The sequence below is a fragment of the Callospermophilus lateralis genome, chromosome 3 (assembly GCF_048772815.1).
Source record: "Callospermophilus lateralis isolate mCalLat2 chromosome 3, mCalLat2.hap1, whole genome shotgun sequence".
Lineage (NCBI taxonomy): Eukaryota > Metazoa > Chordata > Mammalia > Rodentia > Sciuridae > Callospermophilus > Callospermophilus lateralis.
This window is the reverse complement of record NC_135307.1, coordinates 117,366,209-117,386,454: the sequence shown is the minus strand read 5'-3', so window position 1 is coordinate 117,386,454 and position 20,246 is coordinate 117,366,209. Positions and strand designations below refer to the sequence as shown.

Sequence of the window (20,246 nt, the reverse complement as noted above, 5' to 3'; positions counted from 1 at the left end):
GCAGAGAAGTCAAGAGCCTTGACACTGCTCTCTATCCTGCCACACAGGGACTCAAAGAGTACACTTTCATTCTCCTTTCTTGTGCCTACTTTGTTTTTGTCACTGTAGAACAGATAATGACATGGTTCGACTTTGTATTTTTTGGTGCTGGGAATCAAATCTAGGGCCTTGACCATATAAGGTAAGCACTCTACCACTGAAAGACACCTTCAACTCCAAAGTTTCATTGTAAAACGCGGAAACTGAGGCCTAGAAAGGGTCAGCCACTCCAAGATGCCAGGCACCACGTGGTGTGGCGTAAGAAGGTGTGGGTTGGCCTCGGATTAAGCAACCCAGGCATTGCAGCCAGTTTGTGCCACTTGCGCAAGATCTTTGAACCTCTGAGGCCTATTCTCTTTTCTGTGATTACCTCCCTACCGTCTATGGATCTTTTCTCTCCAGCCCAAGCTCTCCCAAGCCCGTCCTCAGGGAGCTCGGGTTGTGGCGAGGAGACCGCAAAGAAGATGCTGCTAGAGCTTAGAGAGTGGGTCTGTGGAAGGGCATAAACCCTTAACGCCCAGCCAGTGCACACCCCAGGCTCTGGGCAAATGTCAGTGTTCGATTTCGACTAGAAACAACTGACGGCCTCGACCTCGCCAGGCCCAGACGGACTTAAGTTCTGTAGCTGTGTACCAGAAGAGCAAGACCGAAACTGCCCATCTCCGGGCAGAGCAGGACATTGTGCCAACCCCAGCAACTAGGCCGGAAAGTCCGCGGGGAGCGGCCCGCGCCTGCGCGCCGCCATCTTGCTAAAGAAGCGCCCGCCAGGGCCTACGGACTGCTCGGTAGCGGTGGGGCGGGGCGGGGCTGCGACACCCAGCTGGGCGGAGCCAGGCCATGGCGACAGCAGAGCCCGGCGGGCCGGCGATGAGGGCTGCCACCCCCGGAGCCCGGCCTGGCGGGGCCTCAGGGCACGCGGTAGGAGCTGTGGGACCGCCCTCCGGGAGGAGCGCCAGCGGAGCCCTCCGGCTGGGGGAGCGAACCCCTGCTACAGTGGAGAAGCGTGGACCGTACATGGTGACGCGCGCGCCGTCCATTCAGGCCAAGCTGCGTAAGTGTGGTCCGAGGTTTTATGCTGCCGTGTAACTGGGGCGGGTCCTGGAGCCCGGTGGTCTCGCACCCAGTGAAGGGTTCGATGCACTCCGCTTCCGTCCCCAAAAATCCGTTCGGAGAGCGGTCTCCAGGCGTTCAGGGGACAAGGGCAGACTGGGGGAAACTCGGCTGACTAGGGCCCTTTGACTTCCAGAGAAGCACCGGGACCTGGCCAAGGCTGTTCTGCGGAGAAAAGGCATGCTGGGTTCCTTGCCGAACCGCCCCGACTCTTCAGGGAAAAGGTCTCAGCGGGCTCCACCTCCTCTCTGCCGACAATTTCCAAAGTCGTTATTCCTCAGCCTGGGAGACCACGTTTAGGGCTCACGTTTAGGGCTGACCCAGTGATTCCCTGACGGCAGCCTGTCAGGTTCACTGTACCTAGGGGTACTTTTTCATTGAGCCATATCCCCAGCCTTTTTTTTTGGGGGGGGGGGCGGGGTGTACCAGGGATTGAACTCAGAGACACTCAACCACTGAGCCACTCACAAGCCCTATTTTGTATTTTATTTAGAGACAGGGTATCCCTGAGTTGCTTAGGGTCTCACTTTTCACTGAGGCTGGCCTTGAACTTGAGATGCTCCTGCCTCAGCAGGAGTGGGCTGGTATTACAGGCATGATCCACTGCTACCCATTTCAATGTCTTCTTTTAGTGCTGTGAGCTGAAACTTGCAGAAGTGAATGAATTTGCCCAAGAACTTCTGATTAAATAAGGTAGTTGGGGGGGGTGCTTTTGCTGGTTCATAAAAGGCAAGGTATACTTTCCCCAGGAGCATGGGTTGGGGAGTGGAATGAGGCAGTACATTTTCTGAGGAGCTATAAGCCAAATAGCATGGAGCTATAGGCAGTGGTGACCATGTGACCAGTTAGAAGGCAGTCTGGAGTAGTGCAGTCAGTTTTTTCGTAATCAAGCCTTTCCCTGTGAAATGCCTGTTTTCATCTATGCTTGATTTCTCCTCCCCACTTCCCTTAGGTCAGTGAAGTTTAACAAGGGCTATACTGCTCTTAGCCAGAGTCCAGATGAAAACCTGGTGTCCCTTGATTCTGACAGGTGAGTGTTACCCCTTGGGGAATGACCTGGATAGCATTGCAGATAGCTTGGTGCCTTTGCTTGTTTCCTGTCTCCTCTGAGGCCCTCCATGCACATGCCAGGCTCTTTTCTGAGTGCTATCCTTTCCCAGGATGGCTTGGTTAGAAGATTCACAGGTAATCATCTTGCTCTAGGTTTGGAACTCCAATGTTTCCAGGGAATCATCCTGACCTAATGTATTATATCTGCACTGTTAGTGAGATTGACCTTATTCCTGCTGGAGCCAATTGAGGAAGCCATTTGCACTCACTGGAAATTCTGGGCTTGAGTTCTATGGTGTGGTCTTTGCTTCACAAATCCCTCAGACCCGCCCCTCCCTTTGCATGTTCTCCACCTTGCCATGTGCAGCTATGCTCCACAGGCCTCTCCTGAACTGACTGTCTCCCTCTTCTCCTAGTGATGGGGAGCTGGAATCCAGATACTCTTCCGGGTATTCCTCTGCAGAGGCAAGTCCAGAGCGCCTTTCTGTGCAGGGCCAGGCTACAGGCAGCATCACCACCACTACCAAATGCTTGTTTGATGCCTGCTGTGTGCACAGCACTGTATCAGACTTCCGGTCTGTTCTCCGATCTTCCACTCTGCCCTCTTCCCCCAGCAGAGGTATAGGCGTCTAAGGAGATCTGTTGAAAATCCAGGAGACGGTATATCCTCAGGGTTGGAAATTACCTCAAAAATTTTCTAGTCTAGACCACAACGTAAAGGAATCCTTTTGATAGATCCTAGTTAAGAGTTTACTAGCCTCTGATTGCTTGTATGCTTCTTGTAATTGGGTACTTAGTACCTCCAAGAAGCATTGCTTCCTACCCACCCCCAACACATACATAACCCCTTCTTCAGTAATATTTAGTGAAGTCTCCCTGCACTACCCCCACCACCAGTACTGGGGTTTAAACCCAGGGGTGCTCTACTACTGAGCTATATCCCCAATCCATTTTACTTTTTTGAGATGGTCTCACTAAGTTGCTAAAGTTGGCCTTGAACTGAGCCTCCTGTGTAACTGATCATAGACATGCACCATTGTGCCTGGCAAGAAGTCTTCCTTCTTAATCTGAAATGTTTCATGCAACCTGGACCCATTTCTTGGTCCTATACCTGCCTTCCAGCAGCAACTCTAATCTCCCTTTTGACTGTCTATCTGAGGTCAGCCTTCAACATTCCCCTGCTCATCTTCCACCAGTTTTTTTTCTTCCAGGCCAAAAAAACTTCAGTTCCTTCAGTTGTTCCAGACTGAGATACTCCTGGCTGGCTTTGTGGACATATTTCTGTCCTAGATAGAAATCCAAGAACATAAAATTCTTGGCTGGGTGCAGTGGCATGCACCTATAGTTGCAGCTACTCAGGAAGCAGAGGCAGGACTGCTTGAGGGCAGGAATTCAAGGTTAATCTGGGGAACACAGACCTTTTTTCTTTTTTTCTTTGCAATACTTGAGATTGAACCCAGGAATGTTTTACCACTGAGCTACATCCCCAGTTCTTTTTATTTTTTGAGACAGGGTCTCAATAAGTTGCTTAGACTGACCTTGAACTTACAATCTTCCTGCTTCAGCCACCTGAGTTACTGGTATTAAAAGTTTATGCCACCTTGCCCAGCTAAGACCCTGCAAGAAAGAAAGAAAGAAAAAGGTCCAACACATAGCTAACTCCCTTTAAAGGAGGTAAAATTCTGGGTCTATAACTGCAGACCACCAATATTTCTTCCTTATTTTCCTGGAATCTTTGGTTAACCTTTTATGTTTCTGGGAAAGAGAAAAGCAGTTTGCATGTTGTATCCTCCTTGAGTATCTAAGAGTGTTAAAACTAAGAAAATAGCCAAGAACCAGAGGAAATCTTATACTTTTTCCAGCCTTATTTATTTCCTGTCTGCTCAGAGGAACTGGTGAAACCAGGCTGGCTGGTTCTACTTTGCAGGGACCCAGCTTGGCTGGCAGGGAAGGATAACAGGTCTAATAGGCAGTACAAACAAAGCTGCTCCCTGCCTGCTTCCACAGTAACCCAGGACTCTAAGCCTGTTGTTCTGTTATCATTGTCCTATATTCTTTAGCCTTGACAGGGACATCTGGGTTTTCAGTGGGAAAGATAAGAACAATGACTTCAAACATAATCTAGAATTTGGTGTTAGTACCAGGTGCCTTTAGTAAGAGCAGCTCCTGAGGGTCAGTGAAGACTGGACATTACTAGCTAAGGCTCCTAGGTGCCCCTCATTGCTGAGAAGGCACAACAAGAAAAGGTGATATTTCCTCTTATAGTCAGGAGGGCTGTGTGGGGTGGCCTGGGGGTGGAGCATGGACAGGAAGCACTGATATGGGAATGTGAGGCTGCCTTTTGGGCAGCTGGCTTATAATCCCCTCCTCTCTTCTCTTAGCAGGTAAACCAGGATGTGAGCCGCCAGCTGCTACAGGATGGGTATCACCTGGATGAGATTCCAGATGATGAGGACTTGGACCTCATTCCCCCTAAGCCTATGGCCTCCTCCACATGCTCTTGCTGCTGGTGCTGTCTTGGGGATTCTTCCTGTACTCTCCAGTAGCCATAATTCTCCAAGGTGGACCCTGCTCACCACAAGGCCTACAGAACTCTGTTGGCCCTTCATAGCTCAGAGTGCAATGAGAACTGCTATCAGTTCACAATCAGTGGAGGCACTGACTCTCTGGGAAGGTCCATAACCTACAGGAGAGCCCTCACCTGGTGCTTCTCAGGCCAGAGCCCCACCTTCAATCTGGGTGATGAGGGGATGGATAGAATTCTGCAGTTTTCCTCTGTTGTTAGAGCAGTTTAGAGAAACTACTTTAATAAGGGCAGAAACAGGATTTTTGACTAACTGGTGGCTAAGAAAAACAATTGCAGAGATCTTTATTGGTATTTGTCATGGTGCTGTTTGGAAGAGGAGAAGAGAGCTTTTGAGTTGAGGCTGTGCTGTAGATGTGTGGAGGCAGGAGACACCACTTTACAGACTGTAGCCAGGAATTTCAAATTTTTAACTGAGACCAGTACAAAGAATTCCGTGTTTTCCTCCTCTTCCCAACTCTAAGGTGGATTAAGGAAGCACTGATGTGGGAATGTGAGGCTGCCTTTTGGGCAGCAATTATTTCTGTTCCATATCCTGGTTTATAATCCTCTCCTCTATTCTCTTGTCTTACCAAGAGAGCAAAGTAAATCCCTTTTGTCCTCTTCATATTACATCTGTCCGGCTGTGGCAGTAAATATAACAGGTTGCTTAATGACACATCAGGATCATGGCTTTCAGAATTCCTGAACCTGGGGGACACTGTACCAGTTCAGTGTCTGTGTAAGTTTAGTAACTCATTCAGCCCTTCCCTAGAGAAAAACTGGTCCATCATGTACATATTCATTCATTTATATTTCCTTGGTCTGACCTAGCTTCTCCACCCAGTCTTTGAGCTAGAAGGTTGGCATGAAAGTACTGGCACTGGCTCTAGAAGCCTGCAGTTTTCATGATTACCAGCAGAGGGAGCTGCAAAGGCAGAGTGCCTTCCTATTTGTTTTTTAAAGTTGTGGGAAGTGGTAGATTGAGTGTTCTGCTGGTGCTGCTTTGTGGTCTTTGGCCTAGACTGCAGCTCTCAGAATTGGGAGGAGAGACCAAAGCTAGAAACCAGGTCTCTGCCTGAGATCAGCCCACCATTACACAGAGCCACCCCTGTGGTACAGGCCACTGTGCAGCCAGATTCCTCTGCCTCAGCCTCACAGTGGATGCTCAGGATTCGACTTTATGGACTGGGGGTGTAGGAGCATTTACATAGCTTATGTGAATCCCTGGATTCAACCCCTAGCTCTGCCAAAAATAAAGGATTGGGCTTTAAGGCAAACCACAGTGTGAACCTAGCCTCTCTTGGCCCCCGCCTGAACATAGCAGAAACAGGCATAATTCCCCCTGTTGCCCCCACTGGATAATTTCTCATTATACCTAGCCTCTTATTGGAATTTAGTTTTTCATGCTCCTCATCCATTTTTTTTTTTCCATCTCACCCAGGACCATGGTGAGGTGGGAATGGACAGGGTTCTCGGCTCAAGGGGCATAGGATTAGGGTGTGGGTCCCATGCAAAAGTGTCCAAGTTCTTGCTTTATATAATGTCCTGTGACCACTACAGGACATGGTATGGTATCCTTACCACAAGAGGTGACTGGGAAACTGAGAAGTTAGATATAAAATATACCTTAATCATCATTTGTTGGACAACTATCCTCAAGGTCATCCTAATAGAGCTTGAGTGTTTTTCTCAAACTGGAAGGTTGACAGGAGCTTACAGTATTCAGAGGCTGTGGTTAATTTACTCTGCTAACTAGCAGCATTCTAGAAGGGAGATAGATCGGAGACCAGAGGTGTATCACCTTGGGGTCTGGGGACAGAGGAGCCAGATGATTTTTCTGTTCTGGAATGAGACTCTGCAACTTTACCAAGGTGCCCAACATTCAGAGCACGGAACATTAGCATCTCCATTCTGAACCTCTTACCCCACCAGTTAGTTTCTAGGCCTTCAGGTTTCTATGCGGGGGAAGAGCAGACGTGGACAGTATAGAGAAAGACTTTGTGATAGTGGTGGGGACTTAGTGAGGCCAGAAGGTAGCTGTGGAAGCCAGGTATGGATCCATATTTCTGTAGGACAGATTTACTGGGCATTTGGCAGCTGCTGGGAGGTGGCAGGACCCCAAAATCACACCCTCTGGGTAAGTTGTTGCTGTAATCAACACTGGGGCACTTGGCTGCAATTCTCCCTGGAAGGGATGTTCCGCAGCTGGGCAACTCTGTGTAGGAATTACGTGTGGAGAAAGCTGCAGGGATATGGAGCAGGAGACAACTTGTAGTAAGGTGGGACAGAAATGGTGAGTTTGGGGTCAAGGGCCACAGACCAAAATACCACCAGTAAAGGCTCCAAGTTGCTCAGAGCCAAATAGCCTTAATTCAGACAGCTGGATGTTATTATGCAGGTGACAGTCCCCTATGGAGAGGGGTGCATCTAGGCTTCCCTCACAGACAGGAATGGTCCCATTTGGTATTTACACAGTGCTCTACAGACCTCTTGGCTTGTACTTATACACCCTTGTACGTTTAATAAGAATAAATGCAGTCATGCTAGTTGAGCTGTGTCTGTTGTGGCAACAGGATTTTAAAGAAAGGCCTGGAATGTTAAAAGGAAGAAATAGCTTAATAGCCCAGGAAGTACCCTTCCCCTTTTCTGCTGTTCCCCATGGGCATCATTTTCAGGTCTGTTTCACTGGAGATCATGAGTGGAATGGGCCCTTGCGGGTCACTATTTAGAATGAGTTCCCTTTAGCAGACCCTTTCTTTCCTGCTTATCTTTAATTATCAGCTGAAGAAACTTGAGAGGAAAAAAAAAATTTTTTTTTTTTTTTTTGGTGGTACTATGGACTGGACCCAGGGCTACTCTGCCATTGACCTAATCCTCAACCCTTTTTTTCTTTTGAGACAAGATCTCACTAAGTTGCCCAGATTGGCCTTTTTTTTTTTTTTTTTTAAGTTGTAGTTGGGCACAATAACTTTATTTATTTTTATGTGGTGCTGAGTATCGAACTCAGGGCCTTACATGCGCTAGCGAGCGCTCTACTGCCAAGTCATAACCCCAGTCCCTGGGCTCAAAGTTTTGATCTTCCAATCTTCCTCCTGCCTCAGCTTCATGAGCTACTGGGATCACAGGCAGATACCACCATATCCTGTCCCAAAATATTTTTGAAGGTAGTTTTCTGAAATGCCATTTTAATAGGGGGTATAGTATAGAAGCCCAGAAACTTTCTTCTCTCTGAGTCTAAGCCTTTGCCCCACAGGAAGGAGCAGCAGTGGCCTGAGTCTTTGCATAGTCTGGAGCAAAAGGATTTAAGGCTGCAGGTTAGAAACCTCAGCAGCAACACCAACAGGCAAGCAGCCTCTTGTGGAGGTGTGTTTCACCCCTGGAGATGAGCACAAGGAGAGCAGATGCCCTCCTTAGTACTTCCTGCCAGCTTAAGAGAGGTAGCTGAGTTTCTCACAATGGAAACTGGATCATTCTGTCACTGAATCCCTGTAATCTATAATGACAATATGTTTAGATAATAAGTTGACAATTTTTTCTTGTAGTTTCAGCTTGAGCTAGTGGTATGGTATAGCTCCATGGTAGAACATACAGAAGGTCCTGGATTTGCTCCTTAGCACCACCAGTTAAAAAAAAAAGGGGGGGGCGGTTGGGGATGTAGCTCTGTGGTAGAATGCTTGCCTAGCCTGCATGAAGTCCTGGGTTCAATCCTCAGTGACAGAGCCAGTGCTGCAAAAAATGAATAAATTCAGCTTTGCAGACCACATAGTCTGGTGCAACTACATGACTTCATCACTGCAGCCTGAAAGCAGCCAAAATGTATGTAAATTAGTAGGTATGACCAGAACTGGTCTACCAGCCCTAGTTTGCAGACTCTTAATTAAGGTCAATTGAAAAATAGGAGTGTTGCACTGGTTGAGGTGGCACACATCTGTAATCCCAGTGGCTTGGAAGGCTGAGGCAGGAGGACTGCCCATTCAAAGCCAGCTTCAGCAACTTAGTGAGACTCCTTCTCTAAATAAAATACTTAACAAAGGACTGGAGATGTGACTCAGTGGTTAAATGTTCCTGGGTTCAATCATTGGTACTAAAAAAAGGGAGTGTTGCACTAGTATATTCTTATACTCATCTTCTCTTTCTGGAGAGCTCAAGGCATGCCTGCAAACTGTGCATCCAAGGCTGAAAGTGGCTTCTTCTCTCCCACTACTTGCTATAAAAAGATTCTGGGATCCAGCCTGCCCACTTTATAAGTAGGAATAAAGCAAAAATTGGACAACATTCAGGGAGAGCTGTTTCAGCCAACTTCAGGGACAGAAATGCCAAAGGTGGAAATGTTCTTTACAGGGTCAAAACAAGTGATCTTTAATTGCTTTGACAGAGCAAGAAAGCCTACCCTTTCCCAATCCTCTACAGCTGAAGAAATAAGTAGGTAGTCCCAAGACAATAACCTTGTTCTTAAAATATACCTTACCAGTTGCTCTGATGGATGCTGAGGTAATGATGGATCACAGATTTCACTAGATGGGCTCATACCGTGGGCTGGAGTACAGCTGTTGCCTCCTGAACTGGCAAGAGCCTGGCTCAGGTGTGGTGAGGAGTGGTAACAGAATACAAGAGAAGGATCAGGCCTTAGCCCTCCAATGGGCCTTTTATCCCAAGAGAAGATGGTTTAGCCTGGGCATGCTTGGAAGTCACAACCCACAGGTTTACTTCCCCAGCTCTTCTAGGGTGCACATAGAGTGCAAAACAAGGAAAGGGCTTGGAGTGGCCTGGAGCTAGAGTGGCTGGCAGAGGAGAGCTAGCAAAGCAGTTGTCTCTATAGCAGACAGCAGGCCCGAAACATCAGCAAGTCCTTAGGCACAGTAAGCTTCAGTGAGACACACTCACTGGCCCCAATGAAGAGCACCCCACCACGCTGCAGGGAGATTGCAGCCTGTGCTGTGGGAGTGCTGGCTGTCACCGTTCCTTCCACCATCAGGAGGATGCTGGCAGAGTCCAGTGCCAAGACCTTGTATTCAGTGACAGAGCCAGGGACCTGGGCAAGAAGAAGCAGGATAATATAGCTTAGACTCTGCACCAATCAGGTCCCAGACTCAGGACAACTTCAGCAGTGAGGAACAGCCCTGCTGCCACCTCCCCTAATATTCAAGCTCTTATCAGCATGGAGGTCCCAGGTATAGAGTGGATGGGCCCTGTAACTGTCACTAGTAGGTGTGCTTGACAGAAGGGAAACCCAGCCCCAGGTATACTCTATATTGTAGTCCTTACCAGTTCACCATCCCCTCTCCCACTTACCTCCATTTTCATAATGGTGAAGTCTGGCACAGGGGGGTCATAGATGAAGACGTATGGGTCTTCCTGACTCTGTGTTGGGAGGAAGAGCCTCTCCTTGCTGGGGGTAGGGGTATAGCTAAGCATCTCACATAGAGTTGGCACATCAATGAACTTGGGTGTCAAGCCAGCACGCACTGTGTTGTCCGAACATGCCATACACTCCACGCAGTCTGGGGGCAGACAATTGTCATGTGCTAAGCTGATGAATTATGCCTTGGAGAAGGCTCTCTGAGGCTGGGCCTTCTAACCTGAAGTCTGTGAATCCCTTGTAGAGTTAGGTAAAAATGTGTAAATACAATACTGTTTTCAGGGAGAATGAAGTTGAGATACCAGACTCCAAAAATAGGTGACAGGTCAGGAGGAGTCATATTAACCCCTAGGGGAGCCCCAAACCTCCTGACTAGTCATACTTCTGTGACAGACTCCTAGGCATGAGTGGATGCTGCCAGCAGTCAAAAATCACCTGTGAGGGGCTGTAGCTATACCTCAGTGTTAGAGTGCTTGCCTCGCATGTGTGAGGCACTGGGTTCCATCCTCAGCAACACATAAAAGTAAATAAATAAATATACTGTGTCCATCTACAACTAAAAATATATATTAAAAACAAAAATCACCTTCTGAGGGGATGCATATCTTTTTTCTTGGGGGCGGGAGGAGTGTGGGGGTAACCAGGGATTGAACTCAGGGGCACTTACCCACTGAGCCACATCCCCCACCCTGTTTTGTATTTTATTTAGAGACGGTCTCACTTAGGACTTCGCTAAGTTGCTGAGGCTGGCTTTGAACTTCCTCCTGCCTTAGCCTCCTGAGCTGCTGGGATTACAGGCATACACCACTGCACCCAGCCCTGACACATATATATTTTTTAAAATATTTTTTTAGGTGTAGATGGACACAACATAATGCCTTTATTTTTATGTGGTACTGAGGATCGAACCTGGGTCCTGCCTGTGCTAGGCGAGCGCTCTACCGCTGAGCCACAATCCCAGCCCCCCTGATGCATATATTAATGTAAAAAAAAAAATCCAGGTGGCTAGGTGCAGTAATCCCAGTAACTTGGGAGGCTCAGGCAGGAAAACTGCAGGTTCAAGGATAGCATGAGCAATTTAAGAAAACCCTGTCTCAAACAACAAAAAGGGCTGGGAATGTAGTTCAGTGGTAAAGCACTGAGTTCAATCCCCAGTACAGTAAAAAATGGTAGACAGAATAAGCATGTAAAAGCTGGATGATGTGAGGGAGAGAAGAGCAGCCTTTTCCAATATAGCCTGGGTTCCAACTTCAGTTCCCACACTCACTGACAGGACTTAACATCAGTCTTATTACCTTCCAGGTTGGCAGAAGATCATAAATAGTGTCTACTGCTAAGCTGACATTCACCATACCTACTGGCATTTTCCCTTTCTGCCCAGGAGCTCTCAGAGATTAGAGCTGGATGGACCTTAGAGAAAGTATCCATAGCCATCCTCTTTTTGTCCAGATGGGAAAACAAGGTCTACCAGGGATGGCAGTTCTGCTGAAAAGGAGCTCACCTCCCTTCACGTAGGCATGAGGCACATTGGCCTCCAGAAACATGGCCTCTCCAGGCTTCAGGGTAAGCAGGTTCAGGAAGTAGATGGCAAAACAGCCAATGTCACCTGGATACTGCTGGTGCAGCTGTAGCAGGAGCTGTCCACAGATATCCTCCATGTTGTTTCCAGCAGACACTGAGGGTCACAGAGTAGACCAATGCTTCAGTCCCACTTAGTATATTCTAGCCTTACTCAGGGCAAGGAGTCTTGGGGAAGAGTTCTTGCCTCATGAATGCAGATGCTGTGCTTGGGCCTGTCCTAGTCATCTCTTGCTCTTTGGGGTCCAGCCTTCCTGATACTCCTGCCCACACAGATGCTCTCTCTCACACTTCAACTGTCTGCCTGGCTTACACTGACCTCTAAAAGGGCTAAAGTGTGTTCCATTCAGGATAAGATCTCTCAATCTTGACACTACTGGCATTTTGGATCCCTTGTTAAATATAGGGCTGTCCTGCTCATTGCTGGATGCATCCTCAGCCTCTACCTACAAGACACCACCATCACCCCCAATCCAGGTTCTAACAACCAGAAAAGTTTCCACACAATTGCCAAAGTTCCCCTGGTTGAGAACAGTGATCTTGGAGCTCATAATCTCGATTGGGAGATGGCTCAAAAGGGTTCCATGAAGGAGAACAAACTCTTAGGCTAGGATATTCTCTTTTTTAGTACTGAAAGCCCCATGTCTCAGAAAATCTCAGTCCCAGGCGAACTGGGATGGTTGTCTACCCAAGAGAACACAAGGTAAAATGTGCCACGGGCCAAAATGTGTCCTGGAGACTGACCAGGGAAAATGAGCTCAGTCTGGCTACAGCAGTGAGAGCAGGATTCTTGGAAGGGGCAGGCAAAGAAGTGAGGAGGGTATTTATAAATAAAGACAGAGTGTGTTAAGTGCCACAGTGAAGAAATCAGCTGGTCTGGGTTGGAGGGCAGTTCAGTCTTCATAGCCTGTTGAAGTTCAGAAACAGGTCCCTGGTCTGGAGAGAGCCCAGTTTTAAAGTATGCATGTGATACATAGACTCACAGGTGCTAAGGCTATACTCAGATGTATGAACAGGGAGCTTTGAGAGTTTAGAGCAGGAGTAGTCTGTTGAGCTTGAGAACAAGCAGAGAAAACACCCAAAACCACTCCCCGCAAAAAGAAAAACAAAAACTGTATGCTTCAGTGAAACAAACAATGTGTGGTTCAAAGGAAGCACAGCAGGGGAAATGTGCAGAAACAGAGCCAGAAAAGAGCTCTGGGGCCACTAGAGACGGGATGGGGGCTACCACATCAGCTTATAGCTGAGAGATTGTCTGCTTTATATTTCTGGCTGCTTATATTGACTCTTCAGCCCAAAAGGTGATGACCATACCCATCAGCCATTTCCTGAACTCTCCTTAGCACAAATCAGGCTCATAGGAGGTAGTTAAGAAAAAGCTAATGATTGCAAGCACTAAACATCAGTCCTTTAGAGAGAGAGATGATCCTCTTGTCCCCTTCCTGCTTTCCAGCTCCAAACACAAGTCTATCCATGGGAAGCAGTTGCAGGATTGGGGAGAATCTGAATGCCTGGGTAGAAGGCATCAGAAAAGTCTTCAAGTCTGCCTACAATTGTCTAAAGAAAACAACCAGTCAGAAAGCAGCACTCCACCTATGGCCTTGTTCCACAAAGACTGGGAAAGAAATGGTAGTGGCCAACAGGTCTTCTAAGTTGAGTTCTTCAGTATTCCTCTTGGGCAAAGGGGTTGAGAACCCTGTCCCCACAGCCTTGTGTCTATGTCAAGGAGCCCAGGCAAGGGCATTGCACCCATCCAGGTCTATAACTATGCCCACCTTGCTGGGAGACCCGCTTCACCAACAGGTTGAGCTGCTCTACCACCACCTTCTTCTCACTCTTCATCAGATGAGAGAAGCAGTTCCGCAAAGCAGAGGCTACGGCCTGGGTGTCGCTGCTCATGCTCTGCCTCAGCTGTGTTGATGCAGCATCCCCAATCAGGAACTGGAACTCGGGCACCTCTGAAGGAATGCCAGAATCAGGACCCGTGTCAGGATGGTAAGATGGAACCCACAGGGCTGGGACTGTGACTTAGTGGTAGAGCACTTCCCTAGCATGTGTGAAGCATTGGGTTCCATTCTCAGCACCACATATAAATAAATATAAATAATATATATATATAAATAAATGAATAAAATAAAGGTTCATCAACATCTTAAAAAATATATTTTTTAAATTTATTTTTTAGGGGCTGGGGATGTGGCTCAAGCGGTAGCGCGCTCGCCTGGCATGCGTGCGGCCCGGGTTCGATCCTCAGCACCACATACAAACAAAGATGTTGTGTCCGCCGATAACTAAAAAAATAAATATTAGCATTCTCTCTCTCTCTCCCTCTCTCTCTCTCTCTAAAAAAAAAAAAAGTTTATTTTTTAGTTGCAGATGGACATAATATCTTGATTTATTTTTATATGGTGCTGAGGATTGAACCCAGAGGCAAGCGTTCTACCACTGAGCTATAGCCCCAGCCCCCTAAAACCATATTTAAAAAAAAAAAAAAAGAGGGAACACACAGAAGGACTGATAGGAGGCCTCCCTGTCCCATCCCTAACTAAGGAACCAGGCACTAAGCAAAACCTGAAGTGCAAACCAATTACTTACCAACAGCCCTCCGCAACCACACTTGGGCCTGGTCTTATTAGTCTGACCCACTGGTTCCAAAAAGTGCTGCATGAGGCCAAGCAGCCCTTTAGTTCCTATGACATTGAGCCTCTGTTCTCTGTCACTGTTCCCCCTCTGGTCTGGGTTTCCCACACATCCCAGGCCCAATACTCAGGCCCTCGGCATTCTGTCCAACTTACTCTTCAGAAAGGTTAGAATCTCCTCAACTGGCCGGAAGCCACACAAGCCCTGGAAGGAGGTAAGAGCAATGGCCATCTCTGGCTTGTGGTTGGCATCAGGGTAGTGCTGTGGAGCCTGGAGGTGCAGTTTCTCTGCCAGTTCCTGGGGATGGCCAGGGGAGGAGAATGGTCAGGGGGCAGCCATCACCTAGCAGGAACATTAGTCCCACCAGCCCCTGCTCTCTACCCTTCCCAGTTGCCAGATGGCAGTGGCTTTTTACCTCTGGCAATGAACCTGGTCAAGGCATGATGCAGAAACTTAGGGTTCAGCCAATCCAAGGCAGGGCAACAGACTAAATCTGGGGGAGAGCTGGGGCAGACTTTAAGAGCCCTCACCAGTGAATTAGGAAACCCAAACAAGCTCTGACCCTAATAGGCTGTGATTTGGGGTAAATCCCTCCCTTCTCTGGGTCTTACTTTGCCTATCCAAAACTGACAAATTTAGAGACAGTTGCTTAGGCTGGGACTCAGAAGTTTGTACAGAAAACTCCATGATGGGGAAATGAGGCGACAGCTATGGTGTGTGCCCTACCCCAGAAGTTGAACTCTCCAGAAAGCCAGTTGGGAAGATGATGATAAGACCTGGGCATGAGCTTAGAGAAATTCCTCCAGCACAGGCTGGTCAGCTATCCACTTAAGATTTAACTACTGGGTGTATCATCAGCATCTGGCCTCGAAGAGCTAATTTGGGAGTGGACACACTGGATTTAGCTCTGGGCTGAAGCCTGGTGTGGGTGAGGTAACAGTAGCAGAAAACGCCCTTCTCTACCCTGACTGCTACACCTACTCTGTTCTGGTACCTTGTTAGGGTGTGCTTGGATAGAGAGGGCTGTTTCCACAGAAAGCACTTTGAAGAGGAAGGGCAGCTTGCCATCAAAAGTGTCCTTGACCTTTGAGCCTAGGCAGTCCTGGTTCTCAGCAATCCACTGGCCCAAGGTCTTTTGCGAGATGTGATTGTCAAGGATCTTGGCATCCCCCCGGGGGTGTGTTCCCATCCACAGCTGAAAAGACAGGAAACTTGAAAGACAAGGAAGCAGAACCTGGCACCACCCGCTGGCCTGCCACAAGTTATGCTGTGCTCCCCAAAGGTGGCTTCCTTCTGGGACAGGTTCCAAGGTCAGGTACAAATGCTCATACCATCACAGACACAAAGGGAGAGAGCAGACCCCAGAACAACCAGGAATCAGGAGACTCAGGCCTTAGTCTAGTCTGTCTCTAACCATCTATGGGGCCTTCTGCTATAAATTTCTATTTCCTTCCTCTACTGTCAGTGTTCTTATCTGTCCAGAGGAGAATGACAACTGCACTGACAAGGACACTGAAAAACCATGATTCTCAAATGGCTCTGTGAGGGGTTAATATTCATTTATTCCAGTCTCACTCAGAAGCAGGGACTAAAGCCTTCCTCGGTTTTGTCTTTTTCTCTATTAAATAGGCAGAGAATAACAGATTAATAAAAATGCAAAAAAAAAAAAGCCAAATTAAAAAAAAAAAATTATTAGCCAGGCATGGTGGTATACACTCATAATCCCAGCAACTTGGGAGGCTGAGGCAGGAGCATCACAAGTTTTAGGCCAGCCTCAGCAACTGAGTGAGACCCTGTCTGAAAACAATAAAAGGGCTGGGGATGTAGCTCAGTGGTAAAGTTTTGGTACTTGGCTTCAATCCCCAATACCAGAAAATAAATAAATAACTTGTTGTTTATGAGGGCTAAATAAAAATTCAGCAAGCACTGCTAATTGTAATTCTTTTTTTTTAAATTTTTTTTTAATATTTATTTTTCAGTTTTTGGCGGACACAGCATCTTTGTTTGTATGTGGTGCTGAGGATTGAACCCGGGCCGCATGCATGCCAGGCGAGCGCGCTACCACTTGAGCCACATCCCCAGCCCAAGCGCTGCTAATTGTGGTGGTGCAAACCTATAGTAATCTTTGTGACTCCAGAGCTGAGGCAGGAGGATCACAAGTTCAAGACCAGCCTAGGCAACTTAGTGAGACCCTGTCTCAAAATAAAAATAAAAAAGGCTGAGGATGGGGCTGGGGTTGTGGCTCAGTGGTAAAGTATTTGCCTAGCAAGTGTGAGGCACTGGGTTCAATCATCAGCCCCACATAAAAATAAATAAATAAAATAAAGATTTTGTGTCCATCTACAACTAAAAAAATATTTTAAAAAGGGTGGGGAGCTGAGGATATAGCTCCACGGTAAAGCACCCCTGGATTCAATTCCCAGTACCAAAAGAAAAAAAGTTTTCAGTAAGTACTAAATTGTTGGAGAAAGGAGCGTACAAGAATTCCTAGACTTTTTGTTATGGTTGGATGTGAGGTGTCACCCGAAAGCTCACCATATGAGACAATGCAAGAAGGTTCAGAGGAGAAGTAACTAGGTTTTAAGAGTTTTAACCCAATCAGTGAAATAATGCTGATAGGGATTAACTGAGTGGTAATTGCAGGGGTAGGGTGTGGCTAGAGGAGGTGGGAATTGGGACAAGGCTTGGGGGTATATATTTGTATCTGGCAAGGAGAGATCGACCCCTCTCTCTCTGTTGTATGATCACCAATGTGAGCTGCTTCCCTCCACCACATTCTTCTGCCATGAAGTCCTGCCTCATCTTGAGCCCCAAGGAATGGAGTCTGCTGTCTATGGATTGAAACCTCTGAAACTGAGTCCCCAAATAAACCTTTCCTCCTCTGCAGTTGTTCTGGTTGGGTCATTTAGTCACAGCAGCGAAAAAGCTGACTAAAACACTTTTATAATATTTCTTTTGGTGCCAACATCTGGTCCACTGACCTACACTGATCTCAAGAACCAAGAGGGCCTCCTCGTTCTTGCTACCTCACTCCTCCTGGCAGATCCACATGACTTGCTTCAGGCCCTTTAGTGTCAGTTGCGGGTAAGGTACAGCCTATGTCTCACCTCTGCATATGGTTTGTCTTCTGCGATTTGGGCCAGTGGGTCACTGCTGGCCAGCAGTCGTGCCACTTCACTGCTGGAGCCCATCTTCCCCCAGGCATAATGCTGCACCACACAGGAAAGTGGGAACACTGGAGGCACAGACAAGAGGGTCAGTGTCCACTCCACTCCTCAGACCTGGCTCTACTGTCCCGGAAACCAGGCATGAGCCGGGAGACAATAACAAGGGATGGAGTCAAACAAGGGCCTTCTGGTTGTTGGGAGAGACTACACTCTTCTGAAAACCTCGATGTTCCCTTATGTAAGATGGATAGATAAGAATATTGTCTGCTCTGGGGCTGAGACGTACGTCCAGGTGACCTTAAGGGAGCAGGAAGTACCTAACTCACAGCATCTGGTCTCAAGTGCCCCAAGCTCCGCTGGAGAGTGGGAGGGCCTCCTCTCCTCGAGGATTGCAAACCCCATCCAGATGCTACCTCCCCTGCCTAGCGCCCACCCATCGCCCACCCATCTTTTCCCGGAGCCCGAGAGGTGGGTTCGACCTGGCGGGTCATGCCGGGATTAGTCCCCAGGGCGCCACTAACACCACGCTCACTGACACCTAGCCTAACGCTCACCTCGCTGACCTGCCATCTCGGCCGCCCGGGACCGGTTCCCCAGCACGTTAGCCCTTCCCGGCAGCCCTCACGGCCGGCGCACAGAGCTCCATGGGAAGTGTAGTTCCCGACGCTGCTCCTGGCACCGCCCGCGCGGGGGCCCTTTACCACCTCCGGGCTTCAGGAGCTCGCTAGCCCCCAGGCTTCCGCGGGCAGTCCAGGGTCTCGGCATTCTTTCCTTGGCCCGCAAGTATTTATTGAGAATTTGCTAAGTACCACAGAATGTTTTGAGGACTGTCAGAGAACTAGACGACACTACTCTTTGTAGAGCTTCCATTCTGAGAAGGGAGGACCCACAAGCGAGTATAATACATAAATCATATAGTACGTTGAGAGACTGTACAGGTCACAGAAAGAGGGTGGATGGGAGCAGAAAGTACTGTATGGAATTTAGAAGTCCGGGCGCGGTGGGGCACGCCTGTAATTCCAGCAGCTCGGGAGGCTGAGGCAGAAGGATTGCAAATTCAAAACCAGCCTCAGCAACTTCGTAAGGCCTTGAGACCCTGTCTCAAAATGAAAAAATAGGCTGGGCTGGAGATGTTGCTCAGTGGTAAAGCACTTCTGGGTTCACTCCCTGAGAATCTAAATAAATTAAGAAATAGGCCGGTAAGCCTCATCGGGAAGGTGAGATTTGAGCTCAGACTTGGAGGTGAGAAAGCAAAAGGGTTGGAGGCAGAGAAAACGCTAGAACAAAAGCACCTAGAGTGGGAACCTGGGAATGTGCCTGTCCTGATCAGGAGTAAAGAGCAAAGAAGGGGTGCAGAGTGAGCTGAACAGGGGAAGTGAGGAGGTTGGGAAGGCCATGGGCAGAGCTTCACAGGCTGTGGTGAGGACTTCAGGTTTTACATAGTTTCTCAGGGATGAGAGGGTAATTGCTGTGATATAAGTAGGGACTAACTAATAATGGTGAGGGCAAATGCTACATGCACACCCTTAACCTCTTTGAGCTTTGGATAAATAACACTGGTGTGTTGGAAGGTCTGATGAGGTGATGTAGTCAGGGCTTTGTGCTCCCCTGGCCTTCCCTGTTCTCAGTGCCCCTTTTCCAGACTGCTACTCACAAGCTGCTCACACAGAAGTCGGGAGTCACCAAGAGATCTGTATGGGGGAGGTTGGGGCTGAGCCTTGGTTGAAGTATGATTTTGCTACATCCTGTGGAGAAAGACTCTGCCATCCTAACCTCCTTAGTCAGCAGCCTAGAAGGAGGACAGTCAAGCGCACAGCAGTCAAAGCTCTAGGAAACTAGAGGGAAAGGTTAGAGTCCTGACTCTACCCACTTCCTCCAAAACACTGATTCCTACTGTGTCCAAGAGAAAGAGGGAATGCAATTTTCTCTGTGATGTTCAACTCATGAGTGGACATCACCCTCCCCTGGAGGCCTCTGACTCAGATAATCCAGTCTGCATTTCAAAGAAACGCTTTCTCATATGCTAAGGAATAACACCATGGAAAGCACAAGAATCATGGTTTTTTTTTTTGTTTTGTGGTCCTGGGTTTGATACCCAGGACCTTACACACAGTAGGTAAGCATTTACCACTAAGCTACATCCCCAGCCCAAGCACAAGAATCATGGAAATAGCTCACACAGCTCAATACCTCTTACTTTGGAATACTCCTCCTTCACTTATCTCCATCCTCTCAGCAATACCAACTTTCTGGGATAAGAGTGAGGGATTTGTTTAAGCAGAGGGATTCTTTGTTTGTTTTGTCTTGCTACCAGGGATTGAACCCAGGGTGGCTTAGGCACATCCCCAGCACCCCCCCCACACACACACGCTTTTAAAAAAGAGTTTTCTTTTAATATAGACACAATATCTTTATTTATTTAATTTATTTATTTTTTATGTGGCGCTAAGGATAGAACCTCACGTATGCAAGGCAAGCACTCTGAACTGAGCTATAACCCCAGTCCTTTTTAAATATATATATATATATATATATATTTTTATTTTTATTTAGAGACAGGATCTGGCTAAATTGCTTAGGGTCTTGCTAAATTGATGAGGCTGGTTTTGAATTCATGATCCACCTGCCTCAGCCTTCTGAGCTTCTGGGATACAGGCATACGCCACCATGCCTGGCAGCACAGGGATTCTCGAAACATTCCCATTACCACCACCGAAGAAACCAGTTAAGAGCTGAG

General features: G+C 47.8%; 2 protein-coding genes across 7 annotated transcripts in view; one reads left to right on the top strand and one right to left on the bottom strand.

The window, feature by feature from the left end:
* The first annotated feature begins 318 nt into the window (after window positions 1–318).
* Fam219b (family with sequence similarity 219 member B) lies at window positions 319–7,311 on the top strand. Of its 4 annotated transcripts, none has more exons than XM_076851114.2 (5): window positions 325–1,090; window positions 1,286–1,373; window positions 2,102–2,179; window positions 2,616–2,664; window positions 4,584–7,311. In XM_076851114.2, exons 1-5 carry the CDS (start codon window positions 877–879, stop codon window positions 4,743–4,745), a joined length of 591 nt encoding a protein of 196 aa, XP_076707229.1. In that variant the 5' UTR covers window positions 325–876; the 3' UTR covers window positions 4,746–7,311. The 4 variants fall into 4 exon arrangements, with proteins under 4 accessions (XP_076707227.1, XP_076707230.1, XP_076707229.1 ...); XM_076851113.2 differs by having other exon boundaries at window positions 326–1,090; window positions 4,581–7,311; XM_076851112.1 differs by lacking the exon at window positions 4,584–7,311 and having other exon boundaries at window positions 319–1,090; window positions 2,616–4,571.
* Window positions 7,261–20,246, bottom strand: part of Mpi (mannose phosphate isomerase) — a 17,798-nt gene continuing 4,812 nt past the window's right edge. The window contains exons 1-8 of one of the 3 annotated variants that reach the window (XM_076851102.2): window positions 18,064–18,120; window positions 17,450–17,577; window positions 15,337–15,537; window positions 14,498–14,639; window positions 13,478–13,660; window positions 11,626–11,799; window positions 10,058–10,266; window positions 7,261–9,797 (exon numbers count right to left, since the gene is read on the bottom strand). In XM_076851102.2, the coding sequence (XP_076707217.2) occupies window positions 9,579–9,797; window positions 10,058–10,266; window positions 11,626–11,799; window positions 13,478–13,660; window positions 14,498–14,639; window positions 15,337–15,537; window positions 17,450–17,577; window positions 18,064–18,079 (1,272 nt within the window). In that variant the 5' untranslated portion in view covers window positions 18,080–18,120 and the 3' untranslated portion in view covers window positions 7,261–9,578. Of the gene's footprint in view, window positions 9,798–10,057; window positions 10,267–11,625; window positions 11,800–13,477; window positions 13,661–14,497; window positions 14,640–15,336; window positions 15,538–17,449; window positions 17,578–18,063; window positions 18,121–20,246 lie in introns of those variants that run through there. The other 2 variants (XM_076851103.2, XM_076851104.2) reach the window with 2 other exon arrangements.

What these genes read in the sequence shown, in the direction of transcription:
- Fam219b (XM_076851112.1), top strand. Translation starts at nt 877, where the DNA reads ATGGCGACAGCAGAGCCCGGCGGGCCGGCGATGAGGGCTGCCACCCCC. An exon ending in CCCGACTCTTCAGGGAAAAG is followed by an intron (nt 1,374 to 2,101) that starts GTCTCAGCGGGC and finishes CACTTCCCTTAG; the next exon opens with GTCAGTGAAGTTTAACAAGG. An exon ending in GTGTCCCTTGATTCTGACAG is followed by an intron (nt 2,180 to 2,615) that starts GTGAGTGTTACC and finishes CTCTTCTCCTAG; the next exon opens with TGATGGGGAGCTGGAATCCA.